The sequence below is a fragment of the Schistocerca serialis genome, chromosome 7, assembly GCF_023864345.2.
Source record: "Schistocerca serialis cubense isolate TAMUIC-IGC-003099 chromosome 7, iqSchSeri2.2, whole genome shotgun sequence".
Classification (NCBI taxonomy): Eukaryota; Metazoa; Arthropoda; class Insecta; order Orthoptera; family Acrididae; genus Schistocerca; species Schistocerca serialis.
The window spans coordinates 554,850,780-554,878,047 of NC_064644.1; the positions used below are offsets into that span (position 1 = coordinate 554,850,780).

The window sequence follows — 27,268 nt, forward strand, 5'->3', positions numbered from 1 at the left end:
AATGAATTTAGCGGACACTTGACACATTTTCAGATCTTCAGTTAAAATTGACTGAACTGCATAGAAACTTAAATTAAGTTCATCAGCCATATCCCTAGTTGTAAGTCTACGATCAGAGCGTGCTAAGTTGCGAACTTTCACAACGTTTTCTTTCATTTTTGAGGTGGAAGGACGGCTGGACCGTGGTTCATCTTCAAATGATTCGCAGCTATTTTTAAATCTGTTGAACCAGGCAAAAACATTTGACTGGCTCATACAATTATCTGCAAAAGCTACTTTTAATAGTTTGTAAGTCTCAGAAACTGATTTCCCTGTTTCAAAACAAAATTTCACACAAACTCGTTGCTCCGTTTTTACGTCCATTTTCACGCAGACAGAATCCAGCAACAAGCCCTAACAGACCCGCACCGAACCAGCTGCCACAATGAATTGAATAAAGGAAACGCAGTTTCCTGTCAGAAGGCCTTCAAGGACAAGACAATGACTCACTCCTCACCCTCCGTGTACCCGTGCGCCAAACCAGTAAGCAGTAGCTGATCCATTCTTAAAACTTTCCAATCACGCCTCGTAGTTATTTTGAATCACCCCGTAGATGTATGGGGTGAAGTACAGGGTGATTCAAAAAGAATACCACAACTTTAAAAATGTGTATTTAATGAAAGAAACATAATATAACCTTCTGTTATACATCATTACAAAGAGTATTTAAAAAGGTTTTTTTTCACTCAAACACAAGTTCAGAGATGTTCAATATGGCCCCCTCCAGACACACGAACAATATAAACCCGATACTCCAACTCGTTCCACACTCTCTGTAGCATATCAGGCGTAACAGTTTGGATAGCTGCTATTATTTCTCGTTTCAAATCATCAATGATGGCCGGGAGAGGTGGCCGAAACACCATATCCTTAACATACCCCCATAAGAAAAAATCGCAGGGGGTAAGATCAGGGCTTCTTGGAGGCCAGTGATGAAGTGCTCTGTCAAGGGCTGCCTGGCGGCCGATCCATCGCCTCGGGTAGTTGACATTCAGGTAGTTACGGACAGATAAGTGCCAATGTGGTGGCGCTCCATCCTGCTGAAATATGAATTGTTGTGCTTCTTGTTCGAGCTGAGGGAATAGCCAGTTCTCTAACATTTTCATCACTCGTTCTCGGCCGTCCAGAACTTTTCCCTTTGCACAAACACCCATTCTCTGTAAACTGTTTATACCAACGTTTAATACACCACCTATCAGGAGGTTTAACACCATACTTCGTTCGAAATGCACGCTGAACAACTGTCGTCGATTCACTTCTGCCATACTCAATAACACAAAAAGCTTTCTGTTGAGCGGTCGCCATCTTAGCACCAACTGACGCTGACGCCTAGTCAACAGCGCCTCAAGCGAACAAATGTGCAACTAAATGAAACTTTATAGCTCCCTTAATTCGCCGACAGATAGTGCTTAGCTCTGCCTTTTGTCGTTGCAGAGTTTTAAATTCCTAAAGTTGTGGTATTCTTTTTGAATCACCCTGTATTACGTAACCCTCACACAACCAAGCAGGGAGGGAGAGCAGTATTTCGTATCGACATTTCGAAAATATCGTAATTTAGTCTGGTAGCTAATATTTTAAAATTTTAAAAATAAATATTTATTGTTTCCAATGATTTCTTACATCAGTTTTCCAGCACTGATTTGAAGTTTTCTCTAAGACCTAACCCAAAAATTTAGGTTTTAGAACTGAATAGGACTTTCCACAACAAATGTCAAATTCATATTTTCAGCTTCAGGCCCCTTGTACACATCTATATAACTTTAAAAGGTATGTTGTGAATGAAAATCAACGATAATAAAGAAATTTGTATATTTTTAAACTTTTTGTGGCAGTTATAAAGTACCACTCCACCAGGTGAAAATAGAATTTAATACGCATTGGTGTTGCAAGGATTGAATTAAAGTTAATTTGGGTTTTGTACCCTTCTTGTACGTTAGTACCTATTTAAAAACTACGTTGTTAATAAAAGTTAAGCAAATTTAAAGATATTTCTTGTTTTAGGTCTTTTCTGCAGTGAACACAAAGAACCCCCCCCCCCCCCTCCCCTTGGTATTACTGTTGTGGCATAGCAAGACAGCCACGCCACGGAAGTAGCCGAAAGGCACGCGCTTAAACTCACGCAGGCAAGAGATAGGTCTGTAACAGGATACGTAATGAATGCTATAAAGAAAAGTACGTAGCTTCTGGAATACTTAACTTTTATCCATCATTTGTATATCGCTATTGACGATACAAGTGAGACTCCATAGATACATGCAATGTTACTAATGGCGCCTTGCTAGGTCGTAGCCATTGACTTAGCTGAAGGCTATTCTATCTGCTCTGCAAATGAGCGAGGCTTCGTCAGTGTGCATCGCTAGCTACGTCGTCCGTACAACTGGGGCGAGTGCTAGTACGTCTCTCTAGACCTGCCGTGTGGTGGCGCTCGGTCTGCTATCACTGAAAGTGGCGACACGCGGGTCCGACATATACTAATGGACCGCGGCCGATTTAAAGCTACCACCTAGCAAGTGTGGTGTCTGGCGGTGACACCACAATTATGCATTATGGAAAGTGCGTTGGTATTGCTAGGAATAAGTTCAACGACTGTCAGAAATATTTCCCTACAGTCACACAAATATTAATGTCCGACATCACATCTGCTGCTATCATGGCCAGCAGAAGACCTCCTGCAGAAGTGACCTTGGATGGATTATACAGGCATTTGCCACAAGATGGTTTAGAAAGCATGAAAACTCGTAAAAAGAAGTTCCACTACCTTGACAATCGATTACAAACTTCAGAACCTCTCATATACATTGCAAATGTTAGATGTCTTACAAAACCTAAAAAAACTTGCAATTTATGCGGGGAATTGCTTAAAAATCACTTAAAAATGCAATGCTAGTCAGGGCATTAGATTGTTTTCTGTTTATAGGAAGGATGATTGGAGTTTGAAGTTTTGTCTAGATCAATATCAAATTTCCATCACATTAAGGCATACCTACAGCAAAAGTCAGTGCAGTGTTAGTTGAAGGCTAATACCAGCACCATCAAAAAATACTTGACCCTGTGGTACAGCTAGTTTCATGAATATACAACTACTACTACTACTACAGCTAGATGAGAACCTATCTGAATATATAGTATGAATCTACTGCTACCACTTACTGAATTCGCCATGGGACCTACTATTTTGATCTGTGGAATGAATATACTACTACAATGACCACTAGGACTCTACTAACTGCACCACACACACTACATCTCTTTATAAATTATCATACAAGTAGCTCATTTTCCTGGACACACTCTTTATCATTGACTGTGTACAATGCAAATCGTGCTACATAGTTTGAGGTCCACTCACACATGTCTTAACCATCAAATTCGTCTGATACCTATGCATCTGCCGGCCGAAGTGGCCGTGCGGTTCTAGGCGCTACAGTCGGGAGCCGAGCGACCGCTACGGTAGCAGCTTTGAATCCTACCTCGGGCATGGATGTGTGTGATGTCCTTAGGTTAGTTAGCTTTAATTAGTTCTAAGTTCTAGGCCACTGATGACCTCAGAAGTTAAGTCGCATAGTGCTCAGAGCCAAGCCAACCTATGCATCTCGGACACTACTGGGTGTCAGCTCTATACCCAGACATCTCCAGAAAATCATTGTAGCATATACCAAGAATTTTAAGTCGTCATGTGTACTGCAGTGTAAGTCATAACAACAAATCTCTACCATTATCATCCACAAGCTTGGATAGATAAACTCTTGTAACACAAGGATACTGTTGAAGGATTCACACCCACATTCTTCAGAAATGATTTACAAGTAGTATGGTAATATGTGATGTCTATGACTGACAGTTGACTCACTACATGTCTTCTGCAACACTTCTGTATGGGCATGCTGCTCTACCATGAATCTTCCATCACAAACTTGTGACACTCATCATCATTCATCTAGTAGGAAGCAAGATAAATTTTCAATCAATTGAAAGGGTTCTTTTTCCATGTCTAGGTCTATTTGCAGTGCTTGTATGTACAGGACTCCCATGCTACTTCTGTCAAGTTACATACTATGATCTTATATGGTGTTTGTCAGAAATTATTTGGAAATCTTACAGACACGTTTGATGTTTGTGTCTGTCGTCTATGTATATGGAGATGTGCGACATTTGCAGCTGACGTCTATGTATATGGAGATGTGGGGCATTTGCAGCCTAGTACAACGAACTACGTCTTCCAGCAGGATGTTCGTTTGTGGTGCAAAGGCTGAATCACTCTACATTAGTTTGAAGGTGTATATAGTTTACTGTAATGGTGCTCTAATACACTACTGGCCATTAAAATTGCTACACCACGAAGATGACGTGCTACAGACGCAAAATTTAACCGACAGGAAGAAGATGCTATGATATGCAAATGATTAGCTTTTCAGAGCATTCACACAAGGTTAGCGCCGGTGGCGACACCTACAACGTGCTGACATGAGGAAGTTTCCAGCCGATTTCTCATACACAAATAGCAGTTGACCGGCGTTGCCTGGTGAAACGTTGTTGTGATGCCTCGAGCAAGGAGGAGAAATGCGTACCATCACGTTTCCGACTTTGATAAAGGTCGGATTGTAGCGCATCGCGATTGCGATTTATCGTATCGCGACATTGCTGCTCGCGTTGGCCGAAATCCAATGACTGTTAGCAGAATATGGATGGTGGGTTCAGGAGGGTAATACGGAACACCGTGCTAGATCCCAATGGCCTCGTATCACTAGCAGTCGAGATGACAGGCATCTCATCCGCATGGCTGTAACGGATCGTGCAGCCACGTCTCGATTCCTGAGTCAACAGATGTGGACGTTTGCAAGACAACAACCATCTGCACGAAGAGTTCGACGACGTTTGCAGCAGCATGGACTATCAGCTCGGAGACCATGGCTGCAGTTACCCTTGACGCTGCATCACAGACAGGAGCGCCTGCGATGGTGTACTCAACGACGAACCTGGGTGCACGAATGCCAAAACGTCATTTTTTCGGAATAATCCAGGTTCTGTTTACAGCATCATGATGGTCACATCCGTGTTTGGCGACATCGCACATTGGAAGCGTGTGTTCGTCATCGCCATACTGGCGTATCACATGGCGTGATGGTATGGGGTGCCATTGGTTACACGTCTCGGTCACCTCTTGTTCGCAGTGACAGCACTTTGAACAGTGGCTCTACGTTCATTCGATCCCTGCGAAACCCTACATTTCAGCAGGATAATGCACAACCGCATGTTGTAGGTCCTGTACTGGCCTTTCTGGATACAGAAAATGTTCGACTGCTGTCCTGGCCAGCAGATTCTCCAGATCTCTCACCAACTGAAAACGTCTGGTCAATGGTGGCCGAGCAAGTGGCTCGTCACAATATGCCAGTCACTACTGGTATCGTGTTGAAGCTACATGGGCAGCTGTACCCGTACACGCCATCGAAGCTCTGTTTGACTCAGTGCCCAGGTGTATCAAGGCCGTTATTACGGCCAGAGGTGGTTGTTCTGGGTACTGATTTCTCAGGATCTATGCACCCAAATTGCGTGAAAATGTAATCAAATGTCAGTTCTAGTATATTTGTCCAATGAATACCCGTTTATCATCTGCATTTCTTGTTGGTGTAGCAATTTTAATGGCCAGGAGTGTACATGCAGTTGTGACAGTTATTCTGTTAGCTGTTGCGTTAAGTGTGTGCTATTGGGTGCAGGGCGTTGCAGTTTGATGTAGATGAATTGTAGGGAATGCCCTACTGCGATAAGATGTGTGAAACTCCTAAAATAATTTTCTCCATCATTTCTGATTTATTTGCAGATAATTCGGAGATAAAGTGAATCATTCAGTTTTGTAGCTGCAACAATTCTGAGTTAGTGACAGGCAGTGGTGGGATTCTGTCAGCACCATACGAACATTTCTCTAATTGTCATCGGCAGACTCAAAAGTGCTATATTCTTGCATCAGCATAGTCGAATAGAAAAATAAAATTAGTACCATGTGTGCTAATAAAGCTGTCCTGAAAAGTTTTGTATATGTCTCTTCCATGTAAACGCATCAAAGATTATGGTTACGAAAACCTTTTGCGGCGACGGTGGAATCGTTCTTTGACTTCATAAGGTACTGTTCTTATTGGACTATGCATTATAGGATGGATTCTACGTTCTGTGTAAAATCACCAGCAAAATTTCGTCTTGTGTAAAACAGAATCAGCACTGTACTATTAAAAAAAAGTGTGTGAAATCTTATGGGACTTAACTGCCAAGGTCATCAGTCCCTAAGCTTACATACTACTTAACCTAAATTATCCTAAGGACAAACATACACACCCATGCCAGAGGGAGTACTCGAACCTCCACCGGGACCAGCCGCACAGTCCATGACTGCATTGCCTCAGACCGCTGGGCTAATCCCATGCGGCACACTGTACTATATTCTGATATGCTACTAAGCAGTCATTCCCTTTTTCAAGGCCTCACAGTAGATATCATGGTTTCAGATTTCAGTAAAAACGATAAAGGGCTTTGAACAATGGTCTTACACATCATGGAACGATAATTCTTGTGGAGGCAACAAGTGTATTCTTCCATATCAATCTTGCTTGCTCACGTCTTTGAGTACTTTGTATGAGATGTGAATCATTCCGCTGTTTCTCGTAATTGGATGTTCTGTAAACTTCCGGATTAACGTTTCATAAAAAGAACTTTCACACACCCAGAGGTGTAGTGGCGGGTTACCTGTCAGTATGTAGTTGTAATGTATGTGACATTTGATGCAGCATAATTGCGTGTCTTTCAGTTCTAAAACCAATGCACGGCTAACTATTTTGGGGAGAATGCAGCATGTAATACTTACCAACTGTTGAAATTTTTGCAGTTTATATTCTTGAGCAATGGATGTAGAATATGAGATTTCACATCCAAGGTATTTAAAAGTATTTAATTGTTCTAGCAGTTTATCATCAATTATGATCTTTGCTCTTAAATGCTCCTTGTCAGAGAATGCCATTGGCTTAGTTTTAACCTTAGATATTGTCATATTATAATCATTAGATATCTTGAGCAAGAACCAATTGCTCTCTGTAATTTAGATTCTGAATGTGCTATGATTATCTGATCATCTGCAAACAGAAGTGTATTTATAACATTGTTATTAAGCTTATAATTGTGTTCTATTGTATTCTGCCACGTTTTTACGATGTCTTCTATGTATACATTAAATAACGAAGGTGATAAAGGACATCCTGGTCTGACTCCTAGAGAGGTAGCACTTGCAAACTGACTAACTTTTTGTACTTTGATTTGGCTGTTTATGTACATACTTTGAATTTACTCTTATTACGTGCTAAGGTATATCATTTTTTTTCTAAAGCATATGATTGCTTTTCTAAAGTATGAGATTGTCTGCCTCTAGGGGTTTTCTGTTTTTATGTGTTGTTAACATGATTAACAAGTTATTAACATTGATAGAAGATCAACATGGTCGTCACTAAGTGCAGTTTTCATATTTTCCCCGTTGCCCATAAACTTTGGAAATAATTTAGCGACGCATTTTCTGAAATGCAGTTAATTTTAATCACATCTATTTCATCTTTATACCATGGTTAGTTATTTCAGCATCTCATAAGCTTTCGTTTGTTGCCAGATATATCAACCTCCATTTCACTCAGAAAATTTTCCCTGATTATATTTTTTTTCCCTTGTCTCTCTTCTGATCTCACTAGATATTATCGTGTATTTTACAGTTATAAACATGTCTTCATTACCCGAAGTTCAACCTTTCTTTGCGATATCTTTCCAACCGGAATTCAGAATTTCATTGCTATTAACATCTAATTTCAGACAGCTAGTATGTGCATTGTTACTGTTTCTAAGGGTGATTAGTTCTGGGGTATTTCTATGGACGTTTCTGCAGTTAATTAGTACTTACTGGACTAATATTTCCTTTCTCCAGTATACCATGACAAATGTTACTCTCTTTATTTAACGGGGATAATATTCTTCCCTGTCTAAAATCAGAAGGCGTAAACTAGTCTGTAAAACGTACCACTTCTGTATAATGGCCATACGACATTTGTTACATGCGTCTGTGCTGCGTAAATGCAAGTATATCGAAATCATGCTCTAACAAGCACTTGAAACGCAGGCAATGGTTTGAGAATGAACGTTAACGTTCGAAACTAATAACCACCAAGAAAGTGTACTCAAGTGTGACAGACACGTGAACAAATAATAATAGATTTTAAGTTGATGGGTGGAGTTATCAGGCCTGTGGAGGGAATTTTCTATCCTAAAGTCATCCTTGCAGCCGCTTCCTGCGTGTAGTGCACATCTATTGATGGGCAGGGGAAGGGGACCCAACAAGTCTCCATCCGACCTCGGAGACCGAGAAATCTGCGTCCAAGATCGTCAGAGAATCGACTGAGCCTCTGGTTTAAGCCTGCAATTCGGCTCCAAACTAGCGAAGTAGTGTCAAAAGACCCAGTTCTCCGAAGAGGTCTCAGCAGGATGTTTGGAATTAACACCAGAAAAATTGTAATTCCTGTAACACGCTTCTGTATTCTGACGATACTATCCTTATCTCTCGAATTTCCCAGAAATTGATTCCATAACTTACTAGTGAATGGAAATATGCAGAATAAGCTAGTTACTTCGTTTTCAAACTGCCTGTAGCAGTAATTGTGTGTCCTGCAAGCGTAACTGAACAAAGGCGCTTCGTTTATTCTAGGCAATGCGTTTTCCAATTGACGTTGTGATCTCTCTGTAGCACCAAAAACTTGATACTTCCTACTTTTTGTAATTCATTGTTTGATAAACTTATATCCTGAATGACATATGGGACGTTAACTCCCGCTGCTTCAACCGTGTTCCCAAGACATTTTTAAACGAGGTTATTCTTTTTAATGTTGGTGTCTCAGTCTGAAGCATGGGCTCCTCGTAACGCGATGCATGAGGGTTCGTTCGCTTCCTCGGCCCGGAGCCAGCGTAAAAAACTGGCGCTGCGGGCGGCCTCCCCTGCTGCGAAATGAGACGCTTCCGCTGCTCTTGGCGGCTATAAAAAGAGCCGGCGACTTCGCTCTTAAAGCGGTGCTAAAAGTTTTACGGTTGCATACGGAATTCGCCTATCAGGAAATTCCACACATTCGTCTAACGACAAACTGAGCTTTACTCCGGGGACGATATGGATCGTTTAAAGGTCTTGAGAAGATGTGTTCCTCCTCTCATTGTAGTTTACATGAGATTCCAACCAATAGATAACAGCCAGGAGCCCATATACACTTCTGGCCATAAAAATTGCAACATCATAGAGGTGGCGTAAGAAACGTCAAACTGGAGTTACAGCACTATACAGGACGAGAAACCTAAGACAGGCCACCCGAAACATGTCCAGATTGAATACATATATCGAGGAGCAACTTTCGCCAAGTTATAGCGGACAATATGGCGAATTTCCTGATGCTCGCAAGTAATTTTTATCGTTTACAGTCGCCGAATTATGACAATGGTTTTGTTTTTTTCTAATGCAACTTTTTTCTTTGGTATTTGAAAGAATCTTCTAAGAGAGCTTCTACGACATAACGTGTAGAGAACTTGATCAAATAGTATGGGGTAACAGCGCCGCACACCTACGTTTCGCCGTCAGGAAAAGCGGTTCCACAAACGTCTGCCTTATTACACCAAGTGTAACCGAACGCGTAATTCAGGTACGGCTCATGTCTTTACCTGTGCGCTTGAAGCCCATCAACCTGTGCTCTGCTGTTGTAGCACTCAGCTAACTTATTCATAACGTTATTGAGACATTCGCAATGTATACGACAGTCGAAAAAGTGCATATAGTTTATGGCGAATGTCGCCAAACTATTAGAGCAGCAGCGCGACTGTATGCTGAAGGGAATCTTGATCGTCACGAGCAATCACGATTTGTATTTGTGTCTTTGCAAGAATTATTTAAAAAAATGTTCTAGAAACTGGGAGTATGGAGAATAAAGTACGTCAAAGGAAAAGGAGAGCAACTGATGAAATAAATGAAGCCAGCATGGGTAATATTTTATCAGCACAAACGCGCAATGCAAATATCCCTAAGAGGCATCTCGGAAGTACGAGAGGGATCAACGTAACGAGCGTTCTGCGAACACTACATTTCATCGTATTTCATCCTCTTCACATTTGCTGCATCTACAGCTTGACGGCAACGTCTTCCAGAAATGTGTGCAGTTCTCCAAATGTTATCTACGAAGAGAGCAAACTGATGTGACATATCTCTGCAAAATATTGTTAAAGGAAGATGGGTCGTTCACAAGCCATCGGCAAATCAGTCTTCGCAAAACGCACTAAACGTCACTTGAAAATGGACGCAAACTCAAAGATGTGGATAAGAACAACGCTCTTGGTCTGTCAACATTTGCTGCGTGTTTCTCAAGACCCGCATCTTTGGTCCACGTTTTAGTTATGGGAACAGAAATACACTCAAGTATCTCTAGTTCCTATGATATGCTGCTGCCGCTGTTATTGGGAGCATGGAGTAGAAATATCTCTGCTGAGCAGTGCGTTCTGCACCTGTTAACATTAAACTGCCACTTGTACGTGATGTTGGGCCGAAGTTGTTTGTTCCTGTTTGCGACAGAGTGCGAAGCATCTAATATTACACGTATTGTTCGCGTTTTCAACGTTTGTTTACTCGTAATACCAATGGAGAATTACTGTAGTTGCTAGAGGGCCAAAGAGAAATACACGAAAGGAGAACAAGTAGGTGTATGAATACTCAGATGTGCTGATACGAATGGTGCTGTTTTGGCTGAATTTTGAATGAATGTTTTAGATCTACTATTATGTATACAAAATGTGTAGGATATCGAGCGAAGTCTTAGGTCACCTGCAGCAGTCATTTCTTGGTATTCGTACACGTATAAGGCAAGAAACCCAACAGCTGAAGAAATAACCTTTTCTTTTGACAGTGGTGAATCTCAGAGAAGACTGGTAGAAAAGCTTCCTTACGTTTCTACTTTTCTGATAGCGCACCCCTGCGTAATTTATGGTCAATTTGTTTGTTTTAAACTGAAATATACTTTCTATGTGGTAGTATGTAACATGAAAAAACAGTTTCGTGAATTACTCAGAATCAAAATGTTTGTGAAATATTCCGCTCCTGGTTGGATAGGATGTTTTGCAGAATAGAAAGAGTGTGTGTGTGTGTGTGTGTGTGTGTGTGTGTGTGTGTGAGAGAGAGAGAGAGAGAGAGAGAGAGAGAGAGAGAGAGAGAGAGACTTGAAGCTATAAAGGAAGTTCAATATATACTAATAGCAAAGTGAAATGAAGATATGTGAAGCATATGAAAGTTGGAAAATATGACGCGCACAACTGAGTGAAGTTTCGGCATTTATCTAAACACACGTTTCACACAAGTCTCGTACAGAACACTTCCTTTATTTATTGTTATCACAGCACTGGCATCCTCACACTTTGGCTGTATAGTCAGCTTTGCAAGTATGTCAATAAGAAAACAAAAGACTAAACATGAACCATAATAATGGGAAACAAAAATCAGACACACACAAACAGTAATCAAAGTTAGAAATCAGCCTCCTTCTTGGTATTACCTTCAATTCATTGTCTTTACCATTTGACTAACAGGCATAAAATATTAGTACATAAGGTACCATCAAACTCCTTCATATGTGTCATTGTTCACTGCCCTTCATGCTGTTACATCGTCTACCTTCGACTGAGGACAATGAGGAGCTACACTGAAGCGCCAGAGAAACTGGTATAGGCATGCGCATTCAAACACAGAAATATGTAAACAGACAGAATACGATGGAGTGGTCGACAACGACTATATGACAAGTGTCTAGCGCAGTCGTTAGGTCGGTTACTGCTGCTACACTACCAGGTTATCAAGATTTGAGTGAGTTTGAAAGTGGTGTTATAATCGACACACGAGCGACGGAAGACAGCATCTCTGAGGTAGCGATGAAGTGGGGATTTTCCTGTACGACCATTTCATGAGTGTACTGTGAATATCAGGAATCCGGTAAAACATCAAATCTCCGACATCAAGGTGGGTGGTAAAAGATCCTGCAAGAACGAGACCAATGACGACTGAAGAGAATCATTCAACATGACAGAAATGCAACCATTTCCGCAAATTGCTGCAGATCTCAATGCTGGGCCATCAACAAGTGTCAGCTTGCTAACCATTCAATGAAACATCATCGATATGGGCTTTCGGAGCCCACGCTTGATGATGGCACGACACCAAGCTTTATGACTCACCTGGGCCCGTCAACACTGACGTTGGACTGTCGATGACTGTAAACTTGTTGCCTGGTCGGATGAGTCTCGTTTCAGATTCTATCGAGCGAATGGACGTGTACTGACATGGAGACAACCTCATGAATCAATGGACCCTGGATGTCAGCAGGGGACTGTTCAAGCTATTGGAGGTTCTGTAATGGTGTGGGGCGTGTGCAGTTGGAGTGATAAGGGACCGAAGCGTGTAGATACAACTCTGACACGTGACACATACGTATGCATCCTCTCTGATTACTTGTATTCATTCATGTACATTCCGATGGCCTTCGGCATTACCAGTGGGACAATGCGACACCCCACACATCCAGAATTGCTACAGAGTGGCTCCAGGAACACTCTTCTGAGTTTAAACACGTCCACTGGCCGCCATATCTGGAATGCCTTTCAAAGTGCTGTTCAGAAGAGATCTCCACGCCCCTATACTCTTATGGAGAACCCTGCAGGATTCATGGCGTTAATTCCCTCCAGCAGAGACATTTGTCGAGTCCATGCCATGCCGTGTTGCGGCACTTCTGCGTGCTCGCGGGGGCGCTACACAATATTAGGCAGGTGTACCAGTTTCTTTGGCTCTTCATTGAAAAATAAATGACATAGGGGCAACTGTATTATAAGCTCATGCAATCTTCAGTGTCCTGAAAGGAGAGGGAGGGGGGGGGGGGGGGCGAGTCGAGAGAATGAAATGTGTAGTATATATTTTTAATATTTGAGATACTTTTGGCTTTGTAGTAGATTTAACAAGCAATCGGAGTTTTCAGTACTACTTAGTCTGTAATGTAGTGGGAGTATGTACATTAAATGTGCTAAATAAATACGTCAGAGTGTTGCCATTAAGCAAAATTGTGCCGTAGCCCACAGAAAAAAAAAAAAAAAAAAAAAAAAATGGGAAAAACCCGACGAAGAAGCAGGTGGTATAATCGCTAATGTGCGGCAAATTTAGTATTTTTTGGGACACTTTCAAAGGCACTGGCTTGCTATTAAGCCATTTTTCTACGCTTATGGTAGCAAAAAGTTACCACAAAAGCCTCAGCAATACGATAAAGATCCAAATAAAACGCAAAAATAGTGGTGGCTGCCCCAGATATCAAAAAATAAGTGCATGTAGATTGTAACACTTGTCGCAAAGAGGCAAAAACGTCTTTTCCTTTTTTTCTCTGCATAAATAGAGCCCAGTTTATTCCAGGTGTCAAATGGAAATTGTATCTATTTCAAATTCACGGCACCTATGAAGAGAATTTGTTTGCACTAAGAACGTATTGACTTTCTAAACGTGCAAAGCGCTTTACGGACAAATCTACGGTGTTCCGTGATCATGTGACCAGTGTGGCTACATTTGTTGACAACACAAAATCTGTTCTGCGCAGCCGAATGCTCACTCCAGAGAGACTTCTACTCTATGATTGGAAGACACCCCACTAGACATAAGGCAGTCAGTATGGTACCAACATGATGGATGTCCCTTATGCAGTGCACGTTAATGACAAACCCTCTTAAGAAAACTTTTGGAGAGCATTGGAACGGCCATTCTCTTCGTAGGTGCTGTGAACTTGATGTAGATACTTCGTAAACATGGTCTGCATACTCATCAAATTTAACAGTTCTATATTTTTATCTGTGGCTAAAATGAAACAAGAGATCTATTAGGAAACACCGACGACTACCAAAGGCATGAAATGCCTTATAACACCTGCCTGAGCTGCCGTTAGCCGGCCGTGGTGGCCGAGCGGTTCTAGGCGCTTCAGTCCGGAACTGCGCGACTGCTACGGTCGCAGGTTCGAATCCTGCCTCAGGCATGGATGTGTGTGATGTCCTTAGGTTAGTTAGGTTTAAGTAGTTCTAAGTTCTAGGGGACTGACGACCTCATATGTTAAGTCCCATTGTGGTCAGAACCATTTGAACAATTTTTTTGAGCTGCCGTTAACTTTAGATGAAATTCAATGTGCATTACCGTTTCTCTAGTATCACTTTACAGCGTGTAGCAATATTTAAGGTCAACATTTTGAGCACTTAGTATGACAGCCATGATAATACACACACAAACCTTACCTGAGTTACGTGCTTACTTACATTTGGTATAATAGTGTAGACATTTGTGGAACCTCTGCTCTTGACAGCGGCACAGTGGTTTGCGGTGCTATTATCTTGACGTTATTTGATAAAGTCCCATACATGCTACGTCGTTGAAGTTGTCGTTTAAGATGCCAAGCAAAAAAGTATATAGTTCCATAAGAAAAAAACAAAGTCCATGACATAATTCGGTGTCTATAAACACCTGTACATATAAGGGAGAAAGAACGAACCTGCAAAACGACAAATCAATATGCTTATCATCGGTATGCTGCAGAACCCTAGACGTATTCTCAATTCAAATGTTATAAATTTTCTTGAGACTGACAAACTTCTTTCCACGAATCAACATGGTTTTAGAAAGCATCGCTCATGCAAAACCCAGCTTGCCATTTCTCACGTTACATACTGCGAACTATGAATGAAGGGCAACTGGCAGATTCCATTTTTTTAATTTTAGAAAGCATTTGATATGGTGTCCCCAATGCAGACAGTTAATGTGCATCGTATGAAATAGGTTCTCAGATATGTGAGCGTGAAGTTAAGCTGCCAGAGCAAGAGCCGAAAGCGAAATCCAGGAAGTAACAGAGAAGAGCAACATGCCCCATACTGACAATCAAAGGAGTCATCGAAAAAGGAGGCATAGGATGGGTGGCTGCACATGACAGATAAACGGCGTGCATATCTGCTGAGGAGAGTCACAGTGGTAGGACAGCAGTAGTTCAGCAGCTTCTGCATACAGACTCTCAATGGGGTTAGGCAAAAGGTGCCACAGGCCAAACAGATGCAATGACAATGGATAGTATTGAGACTGCACAAGAGGTACGGACATGCAGACGCATAAACGAAACACCCATAGTCTAGTTTCAAATGGACTAGGGACCGGTACAAATGGAGGAGGGTCATTTGATCTGTTCCTCAGTTAGTACCACTGAGGACACGTAGGACATTAAAGGACTGCACACGGCGGGCTGCCAGGTAAGACACATGGAAGGACAAAGAAAGTTTTCTATTGAGCATGAGCCACAGGAATTTAATAGTTTCAAGGAACAGAGCAACAGGCCCAAGCTGTAAAGGCAGTGGAAACAAACCAGTTGTGCTCCAAAAATTCATACAAACAGTTTTGCCAATGGAAAAATGAAAGCCACTGTCGACACTCCATGAGTAAAGACAATCAAGACATTGCTGAAGACACCACTCAATGAGACAGGTCTATGGTGGACTGCAATAGATGGCAAAATTGTCACTAAAAAGGGAGACAGAGATGCCCGTTGGGAGACACACCATTATAGGGTTAATGGCGATAGCAAACATGTCAATGCTCAGGATGGAGCCCCGAGGCACACCGTTTTCCTCGATAAAGGTGTCTGACAAGACAGAACCCACACTTATCTTGAAAACTCAGTCTTTTAAAAATTCTGAAGGAAACGGAGCGGGTGGCAATGGATCCCCCACATGTAGAGAGTACAGACAATATCAGTCTTCCAGCAGGTGTCTTAGGCTTTCCCCAAATCGAAAAACACGTCCACAGTCTGGGATTTCTGCAGAAAATCATTCATGACAAGGGTTGTCAAAGTGGTGAGATGGTCAAGTGCAGAATAGTACACTTGAAATCCACACTAAGCAGTGGTTAGTAAATTGCGAGACTCAAGTTACCATGCCAGCTGGTCATGAATGACACAGTCCATCACCTTGCCAACACGGCTTGCGACAGGCAAGGTGTGGTAGCTAGAAGGAAGGTGTTTGTCCTTACTGGGCTTAGGTATGGGTAAGACAGTGGCTTCACGCCAGCATCTGGGATATATGCCGTCTGCCTAGATGTGGTTGTATGTATTAAGCAGAAAGTGCTTGCCCGCAAGAGAAAAGAGCTGCAACATCTGAATGTGAACATCGTCTGGTTCTGGGGTGCAGGATCGGGATGAAGTTAGAGCACGATCTAGCTCCCTCATAGCAAATGCGGCATTGTAGCACTCACGATTCGGAGAAGAGATGTGTATCACCCGAGGCTCCTCCACTTGTTTCCAATGGAGAAAGGCAGCATGATAGTGGGAGGAGCTTGAAATATCTGAAAAATGGTGGCTCACGGTGTTGGAGATAGCAATTGGGTCAATGATGACATCGTCTGCTGTTGTGAGGCCGGATATTGGGGAATGGATCTTGGTCCCAGACAGCCATTGCAGGTTGGCCCACATGATGGAAGAGGGAGTGGAACTGTTAAAAGAACTAGTGAATGCGTGCAGCCAGCTTTTCTGCTTTCCCGAAGTATGCATTGACACTGTGCATGCAGTTTTTTTTTATAATGATGCAGACTGCCATCATAGGATGAGAGTTAAAAATGCAGAGAGCATGTATCTGTGTGCAAATTGCATCACAGCAAGCCTCAGTCTGCCAAGGAGCCGGCCGAAGTGGCTGAGCAGCTCTAGGCGCTACAGTCTGGAACCGCGTGACCGCTATGGTCGCAGGTTCGAATCCTGCCTCAGGCATGGATGTTTGTATGATGTCCTTAGGTTAGTTAGGTTTACGTAGTTCTAAGTTCTAGGGGACTGATGACCTCAGAAGTTAAGTCCCATAGTGGAAATGCAAGGAACGGAATGGTCTGCGTCAGTAAGGATAACGTTTGCAAGATATTCTACTTGGTCATCACAACTGGGGAAATGTTGTTCGCCGAAAGTTGCCAGGTAGGAGTAAACCCACCAGTCGGCCTTAGTAAGCTGTGATTTGGGTGTGCACGTATGTCGTGTTAGAGTGAGCAACCAGGTAGCACACGGGAAATGATTGCTAAAGTATGTGTCCGAGACAACGGACCACTCGAGACAATGGGCAAGCTGGGCCATGAAATGAGAATAGGTGTGTGTGGAGTCTGAAAGGAACGTGCATGCTCCTGTGTTAAGGCAGAAGAGGTAAAGTTGATTGAAAAGGTTCTGGGAGAACCCCAAAGGGGACAGTGCACATTAAAGTCACAGAGCAGCAGAAAGGGGTGAGGTGGTTGCCCAATAAGCTGAAGGAAGTCTGCACCGGGGACATTGTATGACGGAGGGATGTAAAGGGTATAAAGGAAAAAGGTCAAGTGAGGAAGGATAAGGCGAACTACAACAGCTTGCAGGCACGTAGTCAGGCAGATGGGTTGACTATGAACTTCATCCCATTTGAACAGCATGACTCCCCCAGGAGATGGAATACCTTCCTGCAGGGGGATGGTCAAAACGGACTGGGGAGAAATGCGTGATGAAGCAGTTTTATTTCCTGAAGGAAGAGAACAACTGGACACTTGGGTCTAAGAGCAGACGTAAATCCTCTTTGTTGGATCGAAGATCGCGTATGTTCCATTGGAGGAGAGTCATGGCGAGGAAAAGATGCCAACTGCTAGCCTTCACAGACTCACTACTACAGGACACAGAGGCGGGGAGATCCCACTCTGTGAGGCCTACAGGACCATCAGCATTCTTCGTCAGCCTGCGGAGTCCAGAGCAGAAAAACCGTTGGTGGTGCGCACCGGCAACCTGAGGTTGGCTGGGCGAGGGTATCAAGTGGCAACACCGTCGAAAAGGCTCTCTGAGTAGGCGAAGGGGAAGATTGTTGGCCTTTGACTTCTTGGAGCCTTCCTGGTTGGCAGAGGAAGACTCAGATGTTTGTTGGCTGGAGGAGGGACATAGGAAGTTTTCACGGGACAATTCCTTCTGTCCTTTCCAGCCTGTAGGTTGTGTAGCTGATGACTCCACTCCGTGAGGCAAAAGTTTGGTGGCATGTTGCACAGCTGAGGAGGAGACAGGGATGCTTCCGTGAGGTTGGGCGATTTCACAACCGCAGTGCTAAATTTGAGGCAGCATGTATGCATGGCCATGTCCTTTGTGGAGCGAGATGTAGTAAAAACAGTACTGTGGGTGCCAGATGGTAAAATGCAGAGTTTTAAACAACTTTCGAGCAACCGGGTAAGGTACTTTTTCCTTCACCCCGATATCCTGGATAGCCTGCTCATTGAGATACACGGGACAATTGTGGGAGGAGACGGCAAGGTCACCATTGCAGTTGGTGCAGCGGGGAGAAGGAGGCGGACAATCGCCATTGTGAGCATCCCTACCACAGGTTACACACTTGGCTGGGTGTCGACAGGACTCTCCGAGTGTGGTTGTAATGATGACACTGTTATCAGCGCACTGGGTTCGGAATACATGGTCCGAGTGTGATAACTTCATAACCTGCTTTGACCTTTGAAAAAAGAACCACTCTGTGAGAAAGAGTGCGTGTGCGGGCACTAAAGAGGCATTTACTTTTTTCATCACCCGATGGACTGCTATGACACGCTGATCATAGAGGTACATTTGGATTTCTGCCTCACTCAGACCATCAAGCAGCTAGTGCAAATAACACCATGGGAAGAATTTAGCATTCGACTGGCCTCAGCATGAACATGATAGCCATGGTGGAGCGAAGCTCCAAGCAGCTTTTGTGCTTGAGAATCTTAACTAGTCTCCAAAAGCACACAGGGCCTGAAATTGCATCAACACCTTTCTGAATAACAAATGGATTTACCGTAGTGAAGGACTGACCATCTTCAGTACATGAAACCACTAGATACCGTGGTGGAGCTGAGAGAGTAATTGGATTGTTAGCCTCCTTCTGTTTATGTTTGGTAGCCATAGACTGTGAAGATGATTGGCTCATTGCAAGAAAATCCTCCATGATTGGCAATATCTCCAATAATGGTGCACTCCTTCCGGCTGGGGGCCCCCTTCACAAGGGGATGCACCTGCCTTAGGTGATTGTTCACACCCCAGGTTGCACCTACCAAACACCTGACAGAGGGACCAATCGGCAATTTAGGAAGGCAGCAGCTGAGGCAATCACCCCTCCCTGAGCCTGGCCTGTACCAGCAGGCACGTATGAATCCTACCTGACGACATGGGTTTGGGAATTATGCACCTGTTATGCATCAGACATCTCAGAGGAGCCTCAAATGCCTAATCAGATGAACAATAGGAGAAGGTGAACAAAGAAAGAAAAAAGGAACAAAAAACAGTGAAGAGTATTCTGATACTGACTACTGAAAATGCACAATACATTTCCAAAAACAGCCGAGACACATTCCCCAAAGGAGGAGGAAAAGAACAGCAAGAGGGTAGACATACAGCATGGACCTGGGGGGCCAATTCTCTGTGCAGGGAACTATGCTCTTGCTCAGCTGAGATGCTTACAGTCTCAGCAATCGTATGAATGTTTGTTCAGTGGTCTTGCATTACCATTTTGTCAATGGTTTCTCAGTTGGACAGCCCAGCATGCTTCATCTTTGGGGCTTGTCCAACCACATTTAAATTCTTTAACCAAAATGTAAATGGTCTTCAATGATGGTGCAAAGTCCGCGTGAACTTCATCCAATTATATTTTGATTTGTGAAGCAATCAACCCTTCAAATGAAAATGTTTAATAACAGTACAAAAAACTGGTTCCTCCCCCCCCCCCCCCCCTTCCTTCCATTATCGATCACAGTTGACACATTGACCAATTCAGATGGCTGTCAACAATGAACTGTACACTGTATATTGCTGAAGTTCTTTATACAATCCTTGGAATACTCTATCTTATCAACAATGAATGTTCCATTTGTTCAAGGAAATTTACCAAACTTATCAAACTACCCTTGTATATAGTAATAATGAGCCTGAAAAACTAATGAATGAACAGTCAGAATTAAGATTTAACAGCTGTTTTGTCCTGTTCAGGAATCAGTTATAACTGATAATCACCAATGTAATAACATACTGAGTCTCAACAATATAAAAGGGAAGGGCAACATGAAATGTTACAGTTGTATTAGAGCTCCTTTAGCACTACAGACTGGTGTGTGGTGTCCAACAAAATGTATTTAATAATGCACAGGGTATTCCTAGACAAGACACTAATTATATATTTCTATAATCCTCAGTATTGTTTTAATATTATACTATATATACTGGTTACAGCTTGTAAGTAATGTAATGATGTTTGGACTCACAATGTGGCTATCACTCCAGCCACCCAACTATGTAGTGCACGAGAGTAAGTGCAACATTACGATATTGTCATGCCTGTGTTGTTAAGAAGAACAATGTGATGTTCCTTCATTGTGTGGAACAATTTTGTAATTACAATATTGCCGTGCCTGTGTTGTTAAGGAGAATGATGCAATGTTCCTTTGGTCATGTATGCATGTCAAAACAGGCACTGGAGCAACTACAGCCATTATGAAATACATTAAATGTATTCACAGTGGCCAGTGCAATCATCAGCTATATAGTGGAAAGACGAAAATGAAAATTAGTGCCAGACCGGAACCTGAACCTGGTTTTTATGCAAGAACATTGCATCAGTCCTCTGCCTGTGTTGTTCAGAAGAATGATGCAATGTTGTTCTTGCATAATTCTTCTTAAATACAATATTGCAGTGCCTTTGTTGTTAACAGCCGACACCTGGCAGTGACTTTCAATTAAAATGTCCTCCTTTGTACAGGAAGTCCGGATCTGGCATGAATTTTCACTGTTGTGATTCCCTTATACAGTGGTTGTATTTCATGAATTTCACACATGCTGGATGAGAGACACATTGATAGACATCTGATAACCACTGGTATGAGCGTTCATTTTTTTTTTATGAAGAAAAGTTGGATTTTATGATGTGAGATGATAGCATACGATCAATATAATGTTGTAACTTAATGACTGTGTAACAAGGTATAGACCATTTGTCATATATCAGGCCAGTGCACATATGAAATGTGCTGTAGGCAGGACATTTCTATATAAGTGATGAGACTAATCATATGGTACATTTGAGGAATATATCTGTTTCAGCAATAAATGGATTTTAAAAGTTTTAATATTTTACTATGTTAGCTGAATACAGCACACAGTATTGTTTAAAAGTTATAATGCAAGACATATATCACAATTGTGAACATAAAAGAAATCTGAATGATTGTAATTAAATACAAAAATTGTAATGAAGGTTTGTTGTGTTAAGAGGGGTTTGTTACCATTGACTAAAAGTCATGTGTGATGTTTCAGTCATATGAAATTGTTACATATAATTGCTAGTGATCTCTACCAAGGTTATGGGGCGACTAGGGCAGCACAGCATTTCAGTTCGCTGCATTCAATTGGAAAGAATACACATTGATAGGTATGGGTCATCTAGGTAGAGCAGCTTGTACATGTTTAGGTATTGTACATGTTTAAGTTTAGGTGCCTGGAGGTATTAAGAGGAACAGTGATGCTGCAAACAAATTTGTGACCCACAAATATACACTTTATTGCACTGTGGTACTTAACTAAAGTTGTACAGCAACTCAATGGATGTGCTTGCAGACAGGCACAACTAAACAGTGGCTTGTCAAGGCATATGTTACTGAATATATAGTGTCAACAAGGCTATGTCTGTCATGGGCACCACACTGTTAAACACTGTAGTAAACACTTGTCCCTACACGAAAGCTAAAGGAGACTCCACATGTAGACTAAGTCTCCCAGGAACAGCAATTCTGGAACTCCGTACTAGAATTGTTGTGTGCCAATGCTGGACACGAGCCCTGTTGCTGCCTGTGACCACCAGTTATCATGATGCAAAAGTACATCTCATTGGTGGTGGTGGTGCAGAGATTGTTGATTGGGCTACGCTTGTGGCAAGCTTCAAAACACCACCTTTGGTGCCCGTCAGAAACAATCTCAGAGCACCAGCTCTGGCTGCATCCATTGGCGAGAACAACACAACACACATTATGTGTTCATGTGAAGTTTATCGTTTTGTTTCTATATAATGATTGCTGGTGAGGAATAATGAATATCTGGTTACTAAGGTGGTTACTCACATGTACACTGATTGGAACTGTATGATTACAGTTATGTTTTTAAAGGATGTAAAAAAAAAAATCATTGCACAGATGAAAAATATTTGTAATGCTTTATGTAACATTCACCTTGTATGTACAATCATGGAAACAGGATGTAATTTCGCCTCTGTTAACACCAAAAAATCATTGGTAGGCCATAGTTTGAAAATGGATGTGATTGTCTGAAACAAATCACCATAAAGAAATGTGTATGTGTGGGGGCGGGGTGTGTGGGGTGGGAGGGGGGAAGAGAGGGGGAAAGAGAGGGGGAAGAGAGGGGGGAAAGAGGGGGAGAGAGGGGGAGGGGGCGAGAGGGGGAGGGGGCGAGAGGGGGAGGGGGCGAGAGGGGGAGGGGGAGAGAGGGGGAGGGGGGAGAGAGATGTGGCAAAACCCCACCCACTTTCAAATATAAAGCAACAACCATAAGCCACAAGTAATCACACTGATGAATGCTTGCAATATCAGCCAATAACCAGGAGGATTTTGCTGAAATAGACTCTGGCTACCCTATCATATTAAAGAAAATATTTCTTTAAAGAAGTGAGTGAGGAGTATAACAATATTATGAAAAGGAAAGTTGCCACTCACCATATAGCGGAGATGCTGAGTCGCAGTTAGGCACAACAAAAAGACTGTCACAAATAAAGCTTTCGGCCAGTAAGGCCCTCATCAAAAAATAGACAACGGACATGACACACACACACACACACACACACACACACACACACACACACACACACACACACGGGCGCACACACACACGGGCGCACACACACACAGGCGCACACACACACACACACACACACACACACACACACGGGCGCACACCTGCATTCTCAGGCAACTGGTGGCTTCAGTTGCCTGAGACTGCAATCGTGTGTGTGAGTTGCGTTTGTAGGAGTGGGTGTGTCCGTCGTCTATTTTTGACGAAGGCCTTACTGGCTGAAAGATTTATTTGTGACAGTCTTTTTGTCACACCTATATGCGACAGCATCTCTGCTGTATGGTGAGTGGCAACTTCCCTTTCATTCCACCCTGGATTTCCTGTTGTTTGAGTAAGGAGTATGTGTTTTGGTCAGCTGGCAAGGTATACATAATAACCTTTAACATGATTATGACATATGGGGTATATTACTAGCTAAAATAAATAGGACAAAGAAGCATTCTTACATACCAACAAATATACTTTATTCTTGTAAAATATATGCATGTGTATTGTGTACAAACAATAAATTACTTTATCCGAAGTTTTCATTTCACTTTTCAACTGGCATCAAATACATATCACACATGGCTTAGAATACCTTATTCCTCTGTATCAGGGATCTTCAGGTATAACTGTGACCTTAAATTTCTGAAATCCACGCACAACAATCATTTCCAATCGAGTACAAGTTTCCAATGCTTGGTAAATATTTGTTGCCGAAGAAACAGGAACGTCATTGATGTATGTTACTATATCGCCAGGCATCAGACCACCACTGTCAACATAAAAGAAGACAGATAGTACAATGAATGTACAAAAAAAAAAAAAACTTATGGAGTGTAAAACTACTGATTTTCATTAACATCCACAACAGTGAAAATTTATCCAGTGAGATTTAATAACCAAAATCTGCTAATTTTATAACAGATTTATCAACCAACTCATAATTTACTTATGTTAAATTAGTATTCCAAATTTAGAATATCGTCACTGGACAAAGACAAAACCTTAGTTATCACTCAGCCGGCCGGGGTGGCTAAGCAGTTCTAGGTGCTACAGTCTGGAAGTGCAGCATTTTACATGGGCATAACCAATAACAAACGGTCTGTTCACATGAATGGTTAGCACCAAATTCTGGGCTTGACAACAGGACCACCCAGTTGCCAAGCAAGCCCTGTAACATAATGTGCTTAACTTGAATGACTCCTTTACTGTCCATTTCATCTGGATTCTTCCCACCAAAATAACCCTTTTTTAGCTGTGTATTTAGAAACTCTCTCTGAAACAAGTACTTCATTCCCGAAACCCCCCCCCCCCCCATGGCCTCAGTATTGCCTCTTCGCCCTTCCTTGCTCCCACTGTTTCCTCACACATGCCTCTTGTCCACCCAGTGCACATGTGGCAGTCCTTTTCCATTTCCTGTTTTATTCCCCCCCCCCCCTCCCCCCCCCCCCCCCCCAAACGCATAGGCTCCTGACACTGCGCCTAGCAGCTCATCACCCTGTCTCTGCCACATCCCTGTACACTTCCAGAAGCCGCACAATAACATCTTCACTAGCACTTACCAGCTGTCTCCCCACCAATTCCCACTTCCCACCCTACACCTCGTCTGTATCCCCAGCCATGACTGCTACTCACACCAATCGGGCCTCAGTGTCCTTAACAGCACATAATATTCTGAGACTTTTCAACACCAAATAATCACTTTGAGGAGATGGGACAGTGGGTGGGGGTGGGGGCTTAGTCAATTTCGATTTAAGAGCAAACTCTGGCTGTAGCTAATTCCGATTTGTCAGTGGCTGGGACGGTTCTTCAGTCATCTCAGGACATTATTTGGTCTTCAAGAAATCATTTATTGTCTTGTTGGAAACATTCAAAGGATGAAAACTTAATAGGACATTTCTTAAAACTTACACTCCCTTGTTGAGCCATATGCTGGACCAGTGAAATTATTTCTAAGCTAGAATTTTATATTCATGTAGCCAAAATTAAATGCAAGAATGCCTCGACGATGAAAAGAGACATTGCCACTGATTAAATGTTTCATGATTTAACACAAAAAGTACTAAGCACTGTGCTAACGTACAACAACCTGTCACACAGTTTCACCATATTGCCTGCAGTCTTCCTCCTCCAACCAAATCTGAGTGAGAAAGCATTGATGGTAAAATCAAACAATGGAAAATCTAGGATAGAATAATGACAAAATTATGAAAAGGTTAGTACCTACTCATCATATAGCAGATAAACCCAAGAAAAGGACTGTCAAAGCTTTTGGCCAAACAGACCTTCATCAGAATTAGACAATACAGGCACACACATTCATGCAAACACAACTCGCACACACACGATCACAGTTTCTGGCATCCAAGGCCGTGTGTGTGTGTGTGTGTGTGTGTGTGTGTGTGTGTGTGTGTGTGTGGATGAAAGCCTGTTTGGCCAAAATCTTTGTTTGACATGACAGTCTTTCTGTTGGGCCCATCAGTGACTCGGCATCTCCACTTCATTTGATGGTAGTTACATTTTAGAGATTTTATTCATTATGGCTATTGTATAGCTCACAATGAGTTGACTTACTTAGTGCACAAGCAGTCTAAATTTGTGTTATATATTAGTATGACATAAGAAAACAATACAGATGTGACTCATTGAAGTGAGCAGGAATAGCTATTAACTGAATAATAGATAACCACAATTTTCATTTGTTTTGAAATCTAAATTAAAATTCTGGTTTCGCATTTACCATTTATCCATTTACTCAGACTCATGAGGATGATGTAAGAGAGAAGTTAAAAATTGGGAAGACATAAATAACAGCTGAGTCTCACAATTTACAACTTCGGTGATTTAAAATTGCAATCACTTCAGAAATAAATAATTAAATAAGGTCACTGACAGGATGCAGAAGCCAGGTATAAACAAATTTTATCATTGAGAATGTATTAGTAGCAACTCCTGCAAGCTACTGACTTTGTATGTGGATCACTTTTTATGCCATATGATCTTCCCATGACTCATTAAAAACAATAATAATAGTTATGAATTTAGTTGCCAACCTGTAAGCAGGTGATCCAACCACCACCTTCCATACAAGTACACCATGTGTCACATCAGGTGGAATTGGACGATTTCGGCTTTGAAGTTCATATATAATATCTGGAGTTAGTGTGAGCATTGTTATGCCCATATAACGTCGCTTTGTTGATAGCCCTGTAGGTGCCCCTGGAACGTTAAAGTCTCATTATGAAATGCACGTGTCCAATTAAAATAAAGACTAACTGATGTAACAAATAAAGAGAAATGGCATTTAATGTGGTGACACAAATTATGTAACAACACCGAGAAGCAAAAATGGATACAAATGTACGCTGTCCATCTTTTGAAAATGCAATTACAAAAATTAAGGTTACACAGAGAATAATGATTAGAGCTGGTCTTACAATTTCTCTAGGTTTAAAAATGCCCCAAAATAGACAGAAACAAAAACAAAGAAGAAAAAGTACGAAATTAAGTATTTTGCACATGTATTGCATACATCTACTCTTCTCCCCTCTCTCTGTCCCCCCCCCTCCCCCTCTCTGGCTCTGTCTGTCTGTCAGCCCTTTTCTCTGTCCATCTCCTCCTCCAGCCCCTTTCTCAGTACATCTCCTCCTCTACCCTGTCTTTGTCTATCTCTACCTCCCTTATCTCTCTGGGGAGGAAGGGGGTTATAAAATTACAAAACTAAAGCAAAACAGAGTTTAGACAAAGATAATTGCCGTCATCAGGTGCTATCGACATGTCACAATGTTATGTCACGTTTCTATACTGCAGTGGATTCTGTATCTGTTTTGCTGACAGTAACTCACAAGTGTCGGCAATACAGTCTGCTCCCAGCTACCTGTGAATTTCTATTTCCCAGTCCACTTTGCTCCATGCACTGCAAGAACTGGAGCTCTATACTTAGCTTGTTTCAACATATTTATGCATTCCGCGAGCAGATCATTTCCTTGGCTCAAACACGGAGCCTGTTAGGTTGTTGTGTAGCTGCTGGCAACAGGATCAAATTATCTGTGGTGAAGCAGGATCTCCTGAATTCCCAATGAAAACCACTCAGGAGCTGACTGAATTCTCAGATCTAAAAAAGAAGGCAGTTGACAATATGCTCTAATGTCCTTCATATGCAGCTGGTGAAGATAATAGTACGATAATGTTCTTCCCAGAATTACGGAGGTAAATAAAAACAGTAACCTTTCATGGAATGTTTCTGTAAGCCAAATTAAGTTAAAATATTTTTTAAAGTACTGTATGTC

General features: G+C 42.1%; 1 protein-coding gene across 1 annotated transcript in view; it reads right to left on the reverse strand.

The window, feature by feature from the left end:
- Positions 1–23,457: 23,457 nt before the first annotated feature.
- LOC126412098 (serine protease HTRA2, mitochondrial) overlaps positions 23,458–27,268 on the reverse strand; it is a 58,666-nt gene continuing 54,855 nt past the window's right edge. Inside the window, exons 6-7 of the mRNA XM_050081516.1 lie at positions 26,033–26,198; positions 23,458–23,751 (exon numbers count right to left, since the gene is read on the reverse strand). Of these exons, the coding sequence (XP_049937473.1) occupies positions 23,589–23,751; positions 26,033–26,198 (329 nt within the window). The 3' untranslated portion in view covers positions 23,458–23,588. The remainder of the gene's footprint in view (positions 23,752–26,032; positions 26,199–27,268) is intronic.